The sequence below is a fragment of the Barbus barbus genome (genome assembly GCF_936440315.1).
Source record: "Barbus barbus genome assembly, chromosome: 7".
Classification (NCBI taxonomy): Eukaryota; Metazoa; Chordata; class Actinopteri; order Cypriniformes; family Cyprinidae; genus Barbus; species Barbus barbus.
In genome coordinates, this window is record NC_136735.1 from 7488859 (window position 1) to 7504482 (window position 15624).

The 15624-nt window shown below is 36.5% G+C and overlaps 2 protein-coding genes across 5 annotated transcripts; one reads left to right on the forward strand and one right to left on the reverse strand.

Annotated features, from left to right (window-relative positions):
- Positions 1–1558: 1558 nt before the first annotated feature.
- On the reverse strand, positions 1559–5616 carry ndufaf5 (NADH:ubiquinone oxidoreductase complex assembly factor 5). Of its 2 annotated transcripts, XM_079422389.1 has the most exons (11): positions 5341–5616; positions 5216–5256; positions 4427–4490; positions 4161–4208; positions 3612–3715; positions 3495–3534; positions 3216–3413; positions 3054–3114; positions 2898–2981; positions 2068–2150; positions 1559–1956 (listed from the first exon to the last, which is right to left on the reverse strand). In XM_079422389.1, the coding sequence occupies exons 1-11, from the start codon at positions 5503–5505 to the stop codon at positions 1855–1857; spliced, it is 990 nt and encodes a 329-aa protein (XP_079278515.1). In that variant the 5' UTR covers positions 5506–5616; the 3' UTR covers positions 1559–1854. The 2 variants fall into 2 exon arrangements, with proteins under 2 accessions (XP_079278515.1, XP_079278516.1); XM_079422390.1 differs by lacking the exon at positions 4161–4208 and having other exon boundaries at positions 1699–1956; positions 3612–3669; positions 4432–4490.
- A 1214-nt stretch (positions 5617–6830) lies between these two features.
- On the forward strand, positions 6831–15116 carry LOC306873241 (ESF1 homolog). 3 transcript variants are annotated; one of them, XM_079422370.1, is made up of 13 exons: positions 6831–6883; positions 7395–7872; positions 8473–8741; positions 9280–9393; positions 9495–9604; positions 10457–10609; positions 10745–10859; positions 10947–11103; positions 11205–11363; positions 13871–13992; positions 14079–14175; positions 14306–14394; positions 14471–15116. In XM_079422370.1, the coding sequence occupies exons 2-13, from the start codon at positions 7431–7433 to the stop codon at positions 14927–14929; spliced, it is 2286 nt and encodes a 761-aa protein (XP_079278496.1). In that variant the 5' UTR covers positions 6831–6883; positions 7395–7430; the 3' UTR covers positions 14930–15116. The 3 variants fall into 3 exon arrangements, with proteins under 3 accessions (XP_079278496.1, XP_079278498.1, XP_079278497.1); XM_079422372.1 differs by having other exon boundaries at positions 14306–14398; positions 14477–14644; XM_079422371.1 differs by having other exon boundaries at positions 6836–6887.
- Positions 15117–15624: the final 508 nt, after the last annotated feature.

Below are 15624 nucleotides of genomic sequence, written 5' to 3' on the forward strand. Positions count from 1 at the left end.
TACTTTGAGGTGAAATATGACCTGCATTCATTCAGACACTAATCAACTCGCTCAGGAAAGTTGGAAATCAAGAGCAGGAATGGTAGAGTGACTTGAAATAGAGAAAGAATAGGAAATAAAAGGATCCAAAGTAGATGTAAATAATTTTTGTTGTGCCTTAACTGAGCTTTAAACGCTTCAAAGAATAGGAAGTATGACTTAATCTGACAACAGATGGTCACTGTAACCTGCTCCAAACATTGTGTTTACATCAAGGACCATGAAGCCTATTTCTGTGGACAGACAGGACGTCCTGTAGCTGCTACTTGGGTTTGTGATTCACTTTAAATTATGTTCATGTTTAAGTTGCTGCTTATAATGATTCTTCACTACTAGCAGCCTGTTATTGGCTCCAATCCATATGTACTCCAGATTAAATGAATTACAGCAAATCTGTACTAATATCTATGATACTCAGGATAACATTGAGCAGTTTTGTTGTTGTTTTTATAACCACTAAGAGGTCAAAGCTCACAAAACAGCATATGAAGTGTGAGCTAATGTCTTCCAGGAAAACAAGAAAGAATGCTTTTGATTAAAAATGACTGTCGTACTCAACGCCCTGGTTGCAGTTTAGGTAGAATATGCTGTTATAACATGTCCATTGGCAATTATTGAACTCTAAACGATTACTTTTCTGCACTGTGAAGCCATATGTATGCAGAATGTATATGTAAATGATCTGTACAGGGAAGCTTGTTCTCATGATGTCTGGAGGAAAGGGATATACTGCTTGAAAATCCTAAGGGAAGACGTTTACCCCATATGAGGGGAAACGGTCACTGCAATTGGACTTGACAGTAAGTGAAGCAGATGATTGGGAGACTGACAGAGTTTCTGCACCTTTTTGACTCTGCTTAGATAAATTCTAAAAACACAGCCAAACACAGTTTAACTGATTGAATGTGCAGGTTTTGGCAGGCATGTTGAGTTGATGTGATGCTAGGAGCACTGATGTTAAGTTTGAAAAACATGTAAGGTTGGAAATTAACACCTGTTTATCAGTTGATTATGTTGTTATATGGTTATTAATATGTTATTGATTATATAACACAGTAAAATGTAGTCATTTGCATCTATCAGTTGAAATAATCAACTAGAGTCGCATTTATTTTCACTGGAATCACACAAACCACTACACTATTAGTCCTACACATATACCACACTGCCTCCTAGAGGACAGAAGTATTCAGTGCATCCTTATGGCATACCTAGCAAGTAAACAAACATATTTCAAACATTATATCAAATCAGAAAACAGTAAAAAGGCTATACTGAGATTTAGGTCTGTTTATATACTTAATATTGCATGTGGCCAGGGATGTTATTTCCCCTGGCACTGTGGAGCTGGAATATTATTGACTTCATGATATGAAGCTTAGCCAATGGAATGCCGACAGTTTTCAGAGAGAAAAAAGGTGCATTAAGTTCAAAGGACATTGTAAAATGCATGGGCAAGCAGTTCAGGCACAACCACAATATTGGTTTATTAGCCGTTGAACACTAGAACGCTTGTTTTCTGTTAAATAGTACCGAGACCAAGATGTATACATTTTTTAAAACACTATTTTCATTTGCTTTTTTATTTCTGGAACTGAATGTAATAAATTGTGAGTAACATGATTTGGTAACTCAGTTTTAGAGTAACGTGAATTGTTTAGCACCATGTTGAAATCATTGTTTATTTATGTTGGGGTACATTGTCAAAGAAGCTTTTCCAAAAATACAGTTTGTTGATGCAACATTTGTGTGTAATCATGTTTATGTCAGTAAAGCAGATCCGGAGTTGATTTGAGGATAAAACTTCTTCCTGTCCTAGGCTTTTTCACTGGTTTTCTGGTGGTCGGTCGGAAGTTTGCTTATTTTTGACAGATCGGCAAGCGAGACATTCGCCGAACCCCTTTTTGCTGGTTTTGCCTGTAAATTCATGACAAGATGGTAAAGTCAGAATCTGGCTACAGTTCCACTTTTGGGGGAATGTGATTGGCTGTGGTTTGTTCCATGCTGACCAATGAAAATGCAACAGACCTGAGACTCATGAGGCTTCCAGCCAATCATGTAGAGGATCTGAAATGTAGCTGGAACTGAACAGTCTTCATTGCCATACATCTCTAGAAGAAATCAAATTAATAGAATAACACAATTTCTAGGATCGTCAGGTAAACAAAACACAGTTTAGTGTTTCTACATCAGTCGTTCTAAACCTTTTTGACTCCAAGCTGGCAAAGACAATACTTGAAAGGCCCCCCCCCCCCAAAAAAAAATTCTGATACATCTGCAATAACGACAAAGCTACTCATATTGAAAATATAATGCACTGAATCAAGGAGTGGTACTACAATAAATAAATTGTATAACTCCCAATAACTGCATGCTCCCATGCTTTACACTTTTTATTACCAATGAATAAGAATTTTATAGTTTGACTTATTATTTTTACTGATTTCTATGCAATAAAATATTTTAGAGATTGACAAAATTATATAAATATATATTCATAATACAATTTCTGTGACTTTTCCAGGTCTAGAAATCACACTTGTAAAAATCTCTCATACGGTATATCCAGGTTATGCAAGATCGTTGAATTAAAATGTCAGTTAAAGGAACAAATTATGAAATACAATTTCATCTTACATCTTGTTTTTTAATCGTTTTAGGTGATATTAAACCTTTTGTCTTATTTTAAATAGTTTTTAAGTCATCTTGCGGCTCCCTAGTTGAGAATCACTGTGCTACATAAAAGTATTCTTATAGAAATAAAACATAATGAAAATAATTCATACTAAAATTTAAATTGTCAATGTTAATTTTAAACAAACATGTATTTAATTAAAATATAATATCTGCGGTCTCACCTTTATAAATGGCAGCTGCTGCCAGTATAGTGTCTCTATGTAGGAGTGACTTCCTGTTCCAAGCACAGTTGCTTTCACCCATACCTGAAGTACATGAATAAACTGTAAATACATTCTCCTTTTCATAACATAAGACACCAAATTTAAAGAGTTTACCTTGCAAGTCACTCATGACCTCCAGCAAACCAGGATAATGGACCTGAACTTCATCAATGTCCTGAATGACAACACAAAAAAGCCTCAGTGTAGTCGCACATAATTCAGCTCAAACAGATTATGTAGTTGAATCAGTGTAATCAAACGTTGAAATATTTATACCACAGTGAGCATGTTGAATCCGGCCTGTCCCAGCAGGTTGCCCAGATCTGTGACGGCCGTGTAGGGTGAGATATGAGGTGCAAAGCCGCCCTCCCTCTCCAGCTCAGCTAACTGCAGAGAACATCGCAGCTCGTAGAGCGTCTCACCACCGACCATTGCTCCAATGAACACACCATCCGGCTTCAACACCTGGTAGATCTGAATGACAAAAACAGGGTATTTTGTATTATTTATAATGTGCGACAGGACATTATAATACACTTGGTTTGATCCTCATACCTGTCTCAAAGCTCCAGGAAGGTCGTTGATCCAGTGCAGACTGAGGAGACAAATAGGGCTTTATAAATGACAAGTCATTCTTTAAATTTCCCATCATGCACCAGGGCAGTACTGTACCTCAGGCTGCTGAGCACTAGGTCAAACGTGTTTTCTTTAAATGGCAGAAACTCCTCATCTGCCAAAACACACTGAGTAGGCATCTCACATTTCTTCCTATTTCTCTAAAGAACAAGGAAGAGAAAGAAGTTTCACTAAGGCTGCATTTGTCTGATCAGAAATACAGCAAAATATCACATAATCCTTCAGAAAGTCAAATATACCGATTTACTGCTCAAGAAACATTTCTTGTTCTTAGCAATGTAAAAAAAAAAGTTTTATCGTTGTATCAATGTTGAAAACAGTTGTGCGGCTGAATATTTTTGTGGAAACCGAATTGCAAGTTCAAAACAACAGGATTTATTTCAAATAGAAATCTTTTGTAACATTAGAAAAATGTCTTCAGTGCCACTTTTTCTCAATTTAATGCATTCTTGCTTAATAGAAGTATTAATTTTTTATTTTTTTTTAAGTCTTACTGACCCCAGGCATACCTAAAGCCATTTATAAAATGTAAGGTTTATGTTGCAGCTGTGCTTTAGTAAAATAAAGACATGTCAAGTCTCTTACCAGGGAAGAGTCTGAAATATCTGCTAAAAAGAGACGTTCAACAATGTCCTGAGAAGAGAGAAAATCAGTGTAACTTAACGGAATAATTTACTTTCTTCTGCGGAACACAAAAACAGATGTTTTAAAGAATGCTCACACTGCTCTTTTGTTAGTGTTTGAATATGGGGGGAAAAGCCCTAGTCTCCATTCACTTCACATCAAAAATGATCTCATTATGTATCACAAGGCAAATGTGCTATTCACAGTAATGTTATGAACGGTTCTACCTTACTCAAGTGCTCAGCGATGTGACTCTTCCCACATCCTACATCCAGAGCCAGAGGGAAAGTCCTGCAATGACATTCAGGGATCAAAACATGACAATTTAAAACAAACAGGATACATTATTTTATTGATGTAACAGTGAAAGCGGATGGGGACTGGAGTTGTTGAACTCTAGCACTCTCTATTCTAACTCTATTCTTTTAAAAAACTTAGACTTGCACTCTATTCATTTACTAACTGCATGTTTTTTGTTTTGTTTTTTAAACTAACACTAGCTTCTCTATTCTTTTTGTATTCTATCTAGTCGTTTTCTTTTTATTTATTATACAATTAACAAAAAGCCCTCTAACACTAGCTTGCTCTATTCTATCTGTTTTCTTTTTATTTATTATATAATTTTAAAAAACCTTGCCTTGTTATAGCACTTGCGTATCATTGCTCTTTTGTTGATTCCATTCATTTGTAAGTTGCGTTGGATAAAAGCATCTGCTGAATGACTAAATGTAAAAAAATACTTAAATGTGTCTGTTAATTACACAAATCAATCAAATGACTTCAGAAGACTTGAAATGCAGCACACAAGTAGTACAGACTTCTTTCGGAGCTCAACAGCCCCAGTCCCCATTCACTTCTATTGTAGGGTAAACAGCAGACTGGACATTCTGCTTGATATCTCCTTTTCTACTCCACAAAACAAAGGCATGCAGGGTTGAAACGACAAGACAGTGAGCAAAACAATACTTTTTGTCTGAGCTAATGTCAGGATGTTTATGTAATAAGCGGGCAGTGACCTTGAGACATCGTAAACTCTGTCTGCTAATCTGCTCCCCACCTGCAAACACAACGAGAGCAGAAGTGCATTAGCACAGCTTCACACGCGCCCATCACCACACAGTAATATAATAAACCTCCTCACCTCGTCTCGGAGGTAGTCGTATTTGTCGCTGTCTGGTAAAGACGAAGCCCATTCCCTCTGCCTGCGCTTCATGCTCCTGTCAAACACGTTCATAGCGCCTCCCTGAGAGGAGAGACACCTCCGTCCCCTCCACAGAGACCGGAGGCTTTTCACAGTCAAGCTCATGCTTCCGCGCTGATTCTCACTTTAACACATGATTTCTGCCGCTGGCTCACACAGCTCCATCTATACACCGAGCTCAGCCCTGCGTCACACAACAGAGACCGGATCCGAGGTAAAACCTGGACTGGATCAGTCCCGGACACTGGAACATGGACTGGAGTCAGCTGGAACCAGGGCCGTCCCCAGAAAATTCCCAATGGGGGGCATTTCGAGTTCATAGGGGGGCACACTTTTTAAATTTGTTTTAATTAAAAACAGATTAAACAAGATAGTTCAACCAATAACAACCCAGATAAATGTATTGCCTGCAATATATATATATATATAAATAAATAAATATTATACTTAGGTTTATATTCGCTACAGTGTGTTTTAGCAGCGTTTAGCAATGTAGCCAATCATCTGTCGACTTTTGTGTTATATGTCATTATGACTTTTATGTATTTATGTTAGAATCCAGTCCAGAGTTTTGTTCTGCACGCTCGCGCATTCTCTCTTTATAACAGTGTAGAATTTTCTATTCTATTCTATTCTATTCTATTCTATTCTATTCTATTCTATTCTATTCTATTCTATTGTGCAAAACAATATTCATTTAGTAGGAGGGGGAGGGGGGGTCGAAATAAATACAGAGCAATTGACAAACATAAAAAGTGTGACTTTTGGTTGAATTTCCTTTTTCATCTTTAAAGGTAAGTAATAATAAAAACAACATTAATAAATTAAATAAATAAATTATAAGTAGTAAAACTGCTAGTAAATCAGTAATTATTAAAACAGGAGTTGCAGTCACATTTTGTGATATAAAACTGATGATGAATAATGAAACTAAAGCATTTCTTATCTGTAAGTTTATATTATATTGTATTATATTATATTACTGTAAGTCCATTCATATTTCCAGCAACAAACTCACAATAGACGCAGATTAGTGTCTGGTATCAATTATAATTTTTAATTCCTTTTTATTTTTATATTTCCTTTTTAAATTGAATTACAGTTTTTTTATGATTGTGTAATTTTTATTATTATTTTAAAATATGTCTATATTTTCTAATGCCTACTTCGTTTTTTGTTTTAGCTTTAGCTGTTCTAATACATCAATTTAAATATAATGAGAAATATTGAGTGAGATAAAATAAAAATTGTTTTATTAAAAATATCGTATAGAGAGAGAGAGAGAGAGTCGTATATTTAGTTTTAGTTATAGTTTTAGCAATCTACACAGAATGTTAAAATGAAAGGAAAGACATTCGCGTCTGGTGTGTTTTGAGCTCTTCGTCTCGCCGTACGCAAAAGAGGGCGTGGCTTCCAACGGAAGTAGTAAAGCATCACGGGAAAACACGTGTGGAGCTGTGCTGTAACATCAGACGAACACCCTGTAAGTCAGTATTGGCCTTTATATACCTGTTTTTATTTACTGCGCAGTCATTCGTGGGTTTTTCATAAATTGCAATGATGTTTAGTCAATTATCGTCTTGCTCAGTGTTTTAGTTATTTGTTATTACAGTCTGTACAGTGTACAGAATTACAGACAGACACTAAACAAATAAATAAAGTGTCGTACAAAATTAGCTTACAGCCAATGACAAGTATCCATATAAACTCTAGTTTGACAACATGCCTCAAACATTTTGATAACAAGCACCACTCTACCTTTTTCATAATTTATCAGTGTCTTTGTGTGATTTAAGATGACTTGTTGAAATCTTACTGATTTAGGTTATTTTATTGTTGTTTGACTTGAACTTGAGTGTTTTCTATACAGATGGAAACATGAACCACATTATTTTGGGTTATCTGTGTAAGAAATGTTTCATGACATTTCTTTTAATGAATATACTCTTGGTTTCACATCTTCTTGAAATTCACCTCTTCTGTGTTTTTCACAGGTTGATGCTTTCATTAGGCTCTTCCAAATAATCACCATGACCTCCAAAAATACTGTAAGCGGTGACGACCGCTTCACCAAGGTCCAGAAGGACCCTCGCTTCTGGGAGATGCCCAGCAGAGAGCACAAAATCAAAATCGACAAGCGTTTCAAGTCCATGTTCCACGACGAACGCTTTAAACTGAAGTATACAGTCGATAAACGCGGCCGACCCGTCAACCAAACGTCCACCGAGGACCTCAAGCGCTTCTACAAGCTCTCTGACTCCGAACAGTCAGACGAGGAAGAGGAGAACGAGAAGACGGAGAAGCCCAAGAAGAAAAAGAAAGTGACAAAGGCTGATGAGGAACCTCAGGTTGAGGATGAAGAAGAGAGCGATGAATCTGAAGAGGAGGAAGATGCCGAGAAGATCCCGAAGACAAAAGAAGCTAAGAAAACCAAAGAGCCACTGTTAAAGGGAGTGCGAGTGTTTGAAGAAGGTACTGCATTAACTTTATTTTATACATGTGACCCTGGACCACAAAACCTGTCTTAAGTCGCTGGGGTATATTTGCAGCAATAGCCAAAAATACATTGCTTGGGTCGAAATTATCGATTTTTCTTTTATGCCAAAAACCATTAGGAATTTAAGTAAAGATCATGTTCCATGAAGATATTTTGTAAATTTTCTATTGTAAATATATCAAAACTTAATTTTTGATTAGTCATATGCATTGCTAAAGACTTCATTTGGACAACTTCAAAGGCGATTTTCTCAATATTTTAATATATATATATTTTTTGCACCCTCGGATTTTCAAATAGTTGTATCTCGGCCAAATATTGTCCAATCCTAACAAACCATACATCAATGGAAAACTTTATTTATTCAGCTTTCAGATGGTGTATAAATCTCAGTTTCAAAAAATTGACCGTTATGACTGGTTTTGTGGTCCTGGGTCACGTATTGCTTTAATATTCTTTATTAATCTGAGTAATGCATCTGATTGTTTTGTTTTAAAAATGGATCTTCTGAAGACTATACGAGTGGTGTTCATTTGTTATTTATGGCTTGATACCATTTGTATTGTTTTTAACAGATGAGGATGAGGAATCTGGTGTTGAAGAGGATGAGGAAGATGATGAAGAGGGTCCTTCTGAAGGTGAGGAGGAGGAGGAGGCTGATGAAGATGACGAGAATGATTCAGGTGATGACAGCGGACCTGATCTGGCCCGAGGGAAGGGTAACATTGAGACCAGCTCTGATGAAGATGATGATGATGAGCTGGAGGAATATCTGCACCACGAGGAAGAGGAGATTGAGCATAACTGGGGAGAGATGTGGAAAGATGCTCCAAGCGGTGACAACGTGAGATTCATCCGAATGCTTTATTAATCATAAACTGCTGTTCAGAAATTAAATGTTTGAAAGAAGACTCTCACCAAGGCTGCATTTATTTGATCAAAAACACAGTAAACCTATTACAATTAAAAATAATATTATTGCAAATAAAAATAATTGTTTTGTATTTGAATATATTTTAAAATGTAATTTATTCCTGTGATGCAAAGCTGAATTTTCAGCTGCAATTACGCCAATATATATATATATATTTTAAATTATTTTCAGTGTTGAAAAGTTTTAGCTGTTTAATATTTTTGGTGGAAACAGTGAAACTTTTTTCAGAATACCAGCATTTATCTGAAATAGAAATATTTGGTAACATTATAAATTTCTTCCTTGTTACTTTTGTTCAATTAAATGCGTCCTTGCTGAAAAAAAAAGTATTAATCTCTTTCTAACAAAACAATTAACTGACCCCAAACCTTTAAACAGTCCTCGTACTGAAGTGTTACTATTTGTTGCTGGTGTGTTTTAGTGTTATTTCCTGTGTTTGTGTGTTTAGATCTCCCAACGGTTGGCGGTTTGTAACATGAACTGGGACAGACTGAAAGCTAAAGATCTTCTGGCTCTCTTCAGTTCGTTTAAGCCCAAAGGCGGCGTGGTGCTGTCTGTGACGGTAACTATCATATCACTTCCTGCACAATCTCATAATCAGTTGTGTTCTGGAAGATGTGAGTCCTGCCGCTGTGAGTCTGATTGGTGACGTGTGTCTGTCAGATCTATCTGTCTGAGTTTGGGAAGGAGAGGATAAGTGCAGAACAGACTCAAGGTCCACTGGAGCTCACCGGCCTCCCGGAGAACCCTGACGCCGACACTGAAGAGCAAAGGTAGCGGCCGCAGTTTTCATGACTCTTACTGGGGTTTGACTGACCAAGATTTGCAGTGAGGGCAATCCCAGAATGCATCGCAAACCAACTTAGTGAAGAAAATCTGTTCTAGATGGCCAATATCTATTTAAAACATTCATATTATTCATTCAGTACTGAAAAATACCAGTAAAAAATTCAGTCTAATTAAAATTGGACTGTTTTACAGTGTGTGCTACATTGCTGTGTTGCATGCTACATTGATAGCTAAAAAAGGAAATAATGAATTTTAAATTTTTTGGAAAGAAATTAATGCTTTTATTCAGTAAGAATGCAGTTAATTGTTCAAAAGTGACAGTAAACATATTTATAATGTTCTAAAATATTTCTGTCTCAAATAAACGCTCTTCTTTTGAACGTTCTATTCACCAAATTATAATAACAATAATAACTGTTTTCAACATCGATAATACTAAATGTTTCTTGAGCAGCAAATGAGCATATTAAACTGATTTCTGAAGGATCATGTGACACTGAAGACTGGAGTAATGATGCTTGAAATTCAGCTTTGCATCACAGAAATAAATTACATTTTGAAATGTATTGAAATAAAAAAAAGAGCCATTTTAAATTGTAGTAATATTTTACAATATCAATTTTTTTACTGTGTTTTTGATCAAATAAATGAGATACTTCTTACAAAAACATGAAAACATCTTAGCGACCTCAACATTTTAAACATTAGTGCATATTATTATTGTATTTCTCAATTTTTTGGCAATATTGTCTTCTATTTTTATATTGACTCTGCATGGTTTTCAAGGATAATTTTAAACAATCAGAGGAAGCGTCGTTTTAACGGTGTGTTTTCAGGATCTACCGAGAGAAAGTGCGAGACTATCAGTTCAAGCGTCTGAGGTATTACTACGCCGTGGTGGAGTGTGACTCCGTCGAAACAGCAGCGAAGATTTACGAGGAGTGTGACGGCTATGAGTACGAGAGCAGCTGCTCGATGATCGACCTGCGGTGAGGACCTCACATTTAGTCAAAACTGGGGTTGGAAATGCTATAAATGTTTAACTGAAACCATCAAGAACACGAAACAGATTTCTAAGAACTCTTATTAAAAGATATCTCATTGTGGCTGTGGGCGTTTTGCAGGTTCATCCCTGATGACGTGACGTTTGACGACGAGCCCAAAGACAGAGCCACTGATGTGGATTACAGTTCCTACAAGCCCAAACTCTTCACATCCACTGCCACCACCACAGCCAAGGTCTGTCAGGCTGAATCCTACATCAAATCTGAGCTGTTGCACTCCATCTACAATAATGCATGTCTTGGATCTTCTGCTTGTCATTAGGTCGAGCTGACGTGGGATGAAACAGATCACGACCGGGTCACGGCTCTCTGCAGGAAGTTCAATAAGGACGACCTGTTGGATATGGACTTCAAGGCTTACCTGGCCTCCTCCAGTGAGGAAGAGGAGGATGTGGTAGAGGCAGAAGAACAGACAGAAGGTAAGTGATGTCTGAATTGTCTATCAACATTATTATGAACTGGTAATGGCACTTTTCCATTCATCAGAAATGTTGTTGTGTTGAATTGAATGTTCTCTCAGCTGAGAAGCCCGTTGAGCCTCTTCCTGAGGAGAAAAATGTCAGTAAAGAGAAGAAAAGCGCAGAGCAGATCGCTAAATACAGAGAACTACTGAAGAGCATTCAGGACAAAGACAAGGATAAGGATGACAGCATGGATATGGAAGTCACATGGATACCAGGTATCAGAGTTTTTAATTTATTTATTTCATAGATTAGAAATTCTAAACATTTTAATATAGATATTAATATTAATGAATAATATTCATCTTTTAAAAATAATTTTTAATTGTTTCATTTTTATTTTATACTTAAAATAATATAATGTATTAAATAGTTACAAGACAATAATAATATTATGCTATTTTGTCTGTAAATATATTACACATAAAAATATATACATATTACATATAACCATATATACATATATTAAAAAAAATCCCCTAATCTGTCATATATATATATATATATAAAATTTGATAAATATAACAAACATATAGTATAAAATAATATATACATATATCAAAAATGGTTTATTGTTTTGCAGTTTTTCGATATATTTTGTATATAAACAGTATGTAGACATACATATTTTTATTTTATTTATTAATATAAATATATTATTATATATTTAGAAAATTATATATTAATCATATATTTTTATACATACATTATTTATTTATTTATTTATATATATATATATATATATTCATACACACATATACATACACAGTGCTGCTGGAAAGTTTGTGAACCCTTTAGAATTTTCTATATTTCTGCATAAATATGACCCAAAACATCATCAGACTTTCACACAAGTCCTGAAAGTAGACAAAGAGAACCCAATCAAACAAGTGAATGAAAAATATTTTCTTAATGTCATTTATTTATTCAGGAAAATGATCCAATATTGAATATCTGTGAGTGGCAAAAGTATGTGACTCTCTTGGATTAGCAGTTAATTTGAAGGTGAAATTAGAGTCCATCTGTGCAGAGGGGTTTTCAGTCAGTGCAATGACTATCAAATGTCAGTACGTGACCTGTTTCGTTCAAAGAACAGAGATCTATCAAAGTCTGATCATGTTTGTGGAAGTGAATCATGTCACGAACAAAGGAGATTATGGAGGACCTCGGAAAAAGAGTTGATGTTGCTCATCAGGATAGAAAAGGTTACAAAACCAACTCTAAAGAGTTTGGACTCCACAAATCCACAGCCAGACAGATTGTGTACAAATGGAGAAAATTCAAGACCACTGTTACCTTCCCTAGGAGTGGTCCACCAACAAAGATCACTCCAAAGCAGAACGTGTAATAGTCTGTGAGGTTACAAAAATTCCCAGGGTAACTTCTAAGCAACTAAAGGCCTTTCTCACATTGGCTAATGTTAATGTTCATGAGCCCACCATCAGGAGAACACTGAGCAACCATGATGTGCATGGCAGATTTAAAAGAAGAAAGCCACTGTTCTCCAAAAAGAAAATTGCCTGCTAAAGATCATGTGGACAAGCCAGAGGGCTATTGGAGAAAGGTTTAATGGATGGATGAAACCAAAATAGAACTTATTGGTTTAAATGAGAATCTATTATGTTCATAAAAAAGAACACACTGCGTTTCAGCTTAAGAATCGTATCCCATCTGTGAAACATGGTGGTGGTAGTATCATGGCTTGGGCCTGTTTTGCTGCATCTTGGCCAGGACAGCCTGCCATCATTGACGGAATTATACCAGCAAATTATAAAGGAAAACATCAGGACATCTGTTTAAGAACAGTCTCAAGAGAACGTGGGTCATGCAGCAAGTTGCTATATATACACATTATTTTGCAAATCATATTTCACCAGAGTTGCCAGCTGTTTTTATGTGCAATAATATTCAAACATCTGTCCGATACATTTTTTCTCTTCGCAATTCAGAAGCGAGATCGCACTTACGCGGAGGAGCTTCAGCACGCGCAACATGGAAGCCCTGTTTAATTATGATAGAAGAGAGAACTATCTATTCAAACATCTGCTTACGCTTTAGCCCTGTGGCTGTTATATTAAGTTAAGTTTATTATTTTTTTATTTTGATTTTGGCTTCTAAGTATTATAGCTGTGTTTCTTCCTCCACGGCGCGCTCCAAAACGGACAAGCAAATTACACTTTGAGCTTCGGGCACATCGAAACGATCAAATGCACACAAAATATGTCAAAATGGCCGGCTACGAGAGTATTCACTTAAACACAGTTTATGTCTTAAGTGGACGAGACCAGTTGGGAGAAAATCCGATGTGTGTTAATATTTTGTCTTGAAGTGACAGACTGGCGCTTGGGCCATCAATGTTAATCAAAGAACAAAATGCAAAGAGAAAATCCCCCACAGCTCTTAATCTGAACAACGTTATAGCTTTAATAAGCGTTAATCTATCAATACATAGTGAAAACAATGCAGTGCTCTTTTACATTTGATTAGGCTACTTTTAGATTTCTTTTGTAGCTACTTACCTGAACATTAATGTTAGTAGACCTTCATGGATTACCGGATTGATAAGCAGTATTGCTAAAGGCTTCACAAACTTTCAAGCAGCACTGTATATTATAGTAAATATAAACTATAATATTAAATAAAAAAATTATAGATACGTTTATGTAATATTAACATATGTATGTTTTACTAATATATATTAATGTATATTGCATTGCTTTTTTAGGACTGAAGGAAACAACTGAGAAGCTTGTGAAGAAGAAAATGGAGGGCAAAGATCAGCTGACTCCGTGGGAGCAGTACCTGCAGAAGAGAAAGGAGAAAAAGAAAGAGAAAAGGAAAGGAAAGGTAAATGTGTCGCTGAGGAAATAATCATGTAGTTTGTCCTTAGTTTCTGTCCTTCTGACTCACATATGCTCTTTTGTCTTGTGCAGGAAGCAGCGGAGGCGGAGCCTGTGATCAGTGATGATGAACTTCCTGCTGATGTTGACCTTAATGACCCCTTCTTCAAAGAGGAGCTCGGCTCAACAGGTTAGTGATGACTCTGCACTTTATTCCCCTCATGCTTAATTATATTCAGCATCAGAGTTTTTCATGTTCCTTTAGGAAGTATTACACCTTTAGTCCTCTAATCTATATCCTCTCTGTATGATCTCTGCAGCATCCCTGAAAAACAAAAAGAACAAGAAGAACAGGAAGAAGGATGAAGAGAGGACACCTGAAGAACAGGAAGAGCTGGAGAGACAGAGGGTATGTTTCTCTGATGTTCATGAATGTGTGTTTGTGGGTAACGTATCATGGTTAATGGCTGTGTCGTGGCATCCAGGCTGAGATGGAGCTGCTGATGGATGACGAAGAAGACGACAAGCACAAACATTTCAACTTCGACAAGATCGTAGAGCAGCAGAACCTGAGCAAGAAGAAGAGGAAGAAACTCCTGAAGAGCAACACGCCTCTGGAGGAGGACGACTTCCAGGTGGACGTTCAAGACGCGCGCTTCCAGGCCATGTTCACGTCTCATCTCTACAACCTGGACCCATCTGACACAGCCTACAAGAAGACCAAAGCAACGCAGAGCATCTTAGAGGAGAAACAGAGACGCAGAGAGGAGCGACAGCACAGCCAGGAGACAGCGCTGAAGAGCAGAGCCACAAAGGAGAAGGACGAAGCAGAGGCGCCGTCATCCTCCACTAAAGTCATGGACCCCAGTTTATCACTGCTTATCAAATCCATCAAGAACAAAACTGAACAGTTTCAAGCGCGCAAGAAACAAAAGACAAAATGACTCTGATAACAAGAGACTCGAGTCTGAAGTGGATTCATTGCTGTTTTATGTAACAGAGTTGGTTTTCTGGAGTCTTTGTGTGTTAGTTTATTGACTCATTTGTGCTTGGAGACAAAATGAGAAGTTTTTGATAATAAACATCATACTTTCTCATAGTTTAAAATCAATAAATTATGTTTGCTTCAGACTTTTTTGGATGAAAACATCATTGTTTCTTTACACGGTACACAAAATCTCATGATCTGCTGCTTCAGACCGGTGTATCTAGATCAGAGTCTAAGCTTGCTAATTTGTGCGATTCGTGTAGATCCATTGAGTTTTCAAAATTGATAGAAGAGGTGGGTTTGCGAGGAGTCACTCGCAATGAAATGAGAACCATGTTTTGAGTCATTAAAAAAAAAAAAACATTTTAATGTTTGAAATCAAAGAAATTAACCCCTTAAATCTAGTCCTAGACTAAAATGTAAGTCTGAGCTGTTCAACTGAAAGAAACTTGCATTTACTGATCTTAAAATATATCAGTGCCTTTGTTTTGTCTTAAGATGCACACCAGTAATGCTTTTTTCTAAGCCATGTTTATAAAAATTACTTAAATGTCCTATTTGGACTATGGCCTAATCCTGGTTTAGGCTAAACCCTGTCTATGAAACTGGGCCTAAAACATGCATAGTTAATATTGTAATTTTAGTTCTGTA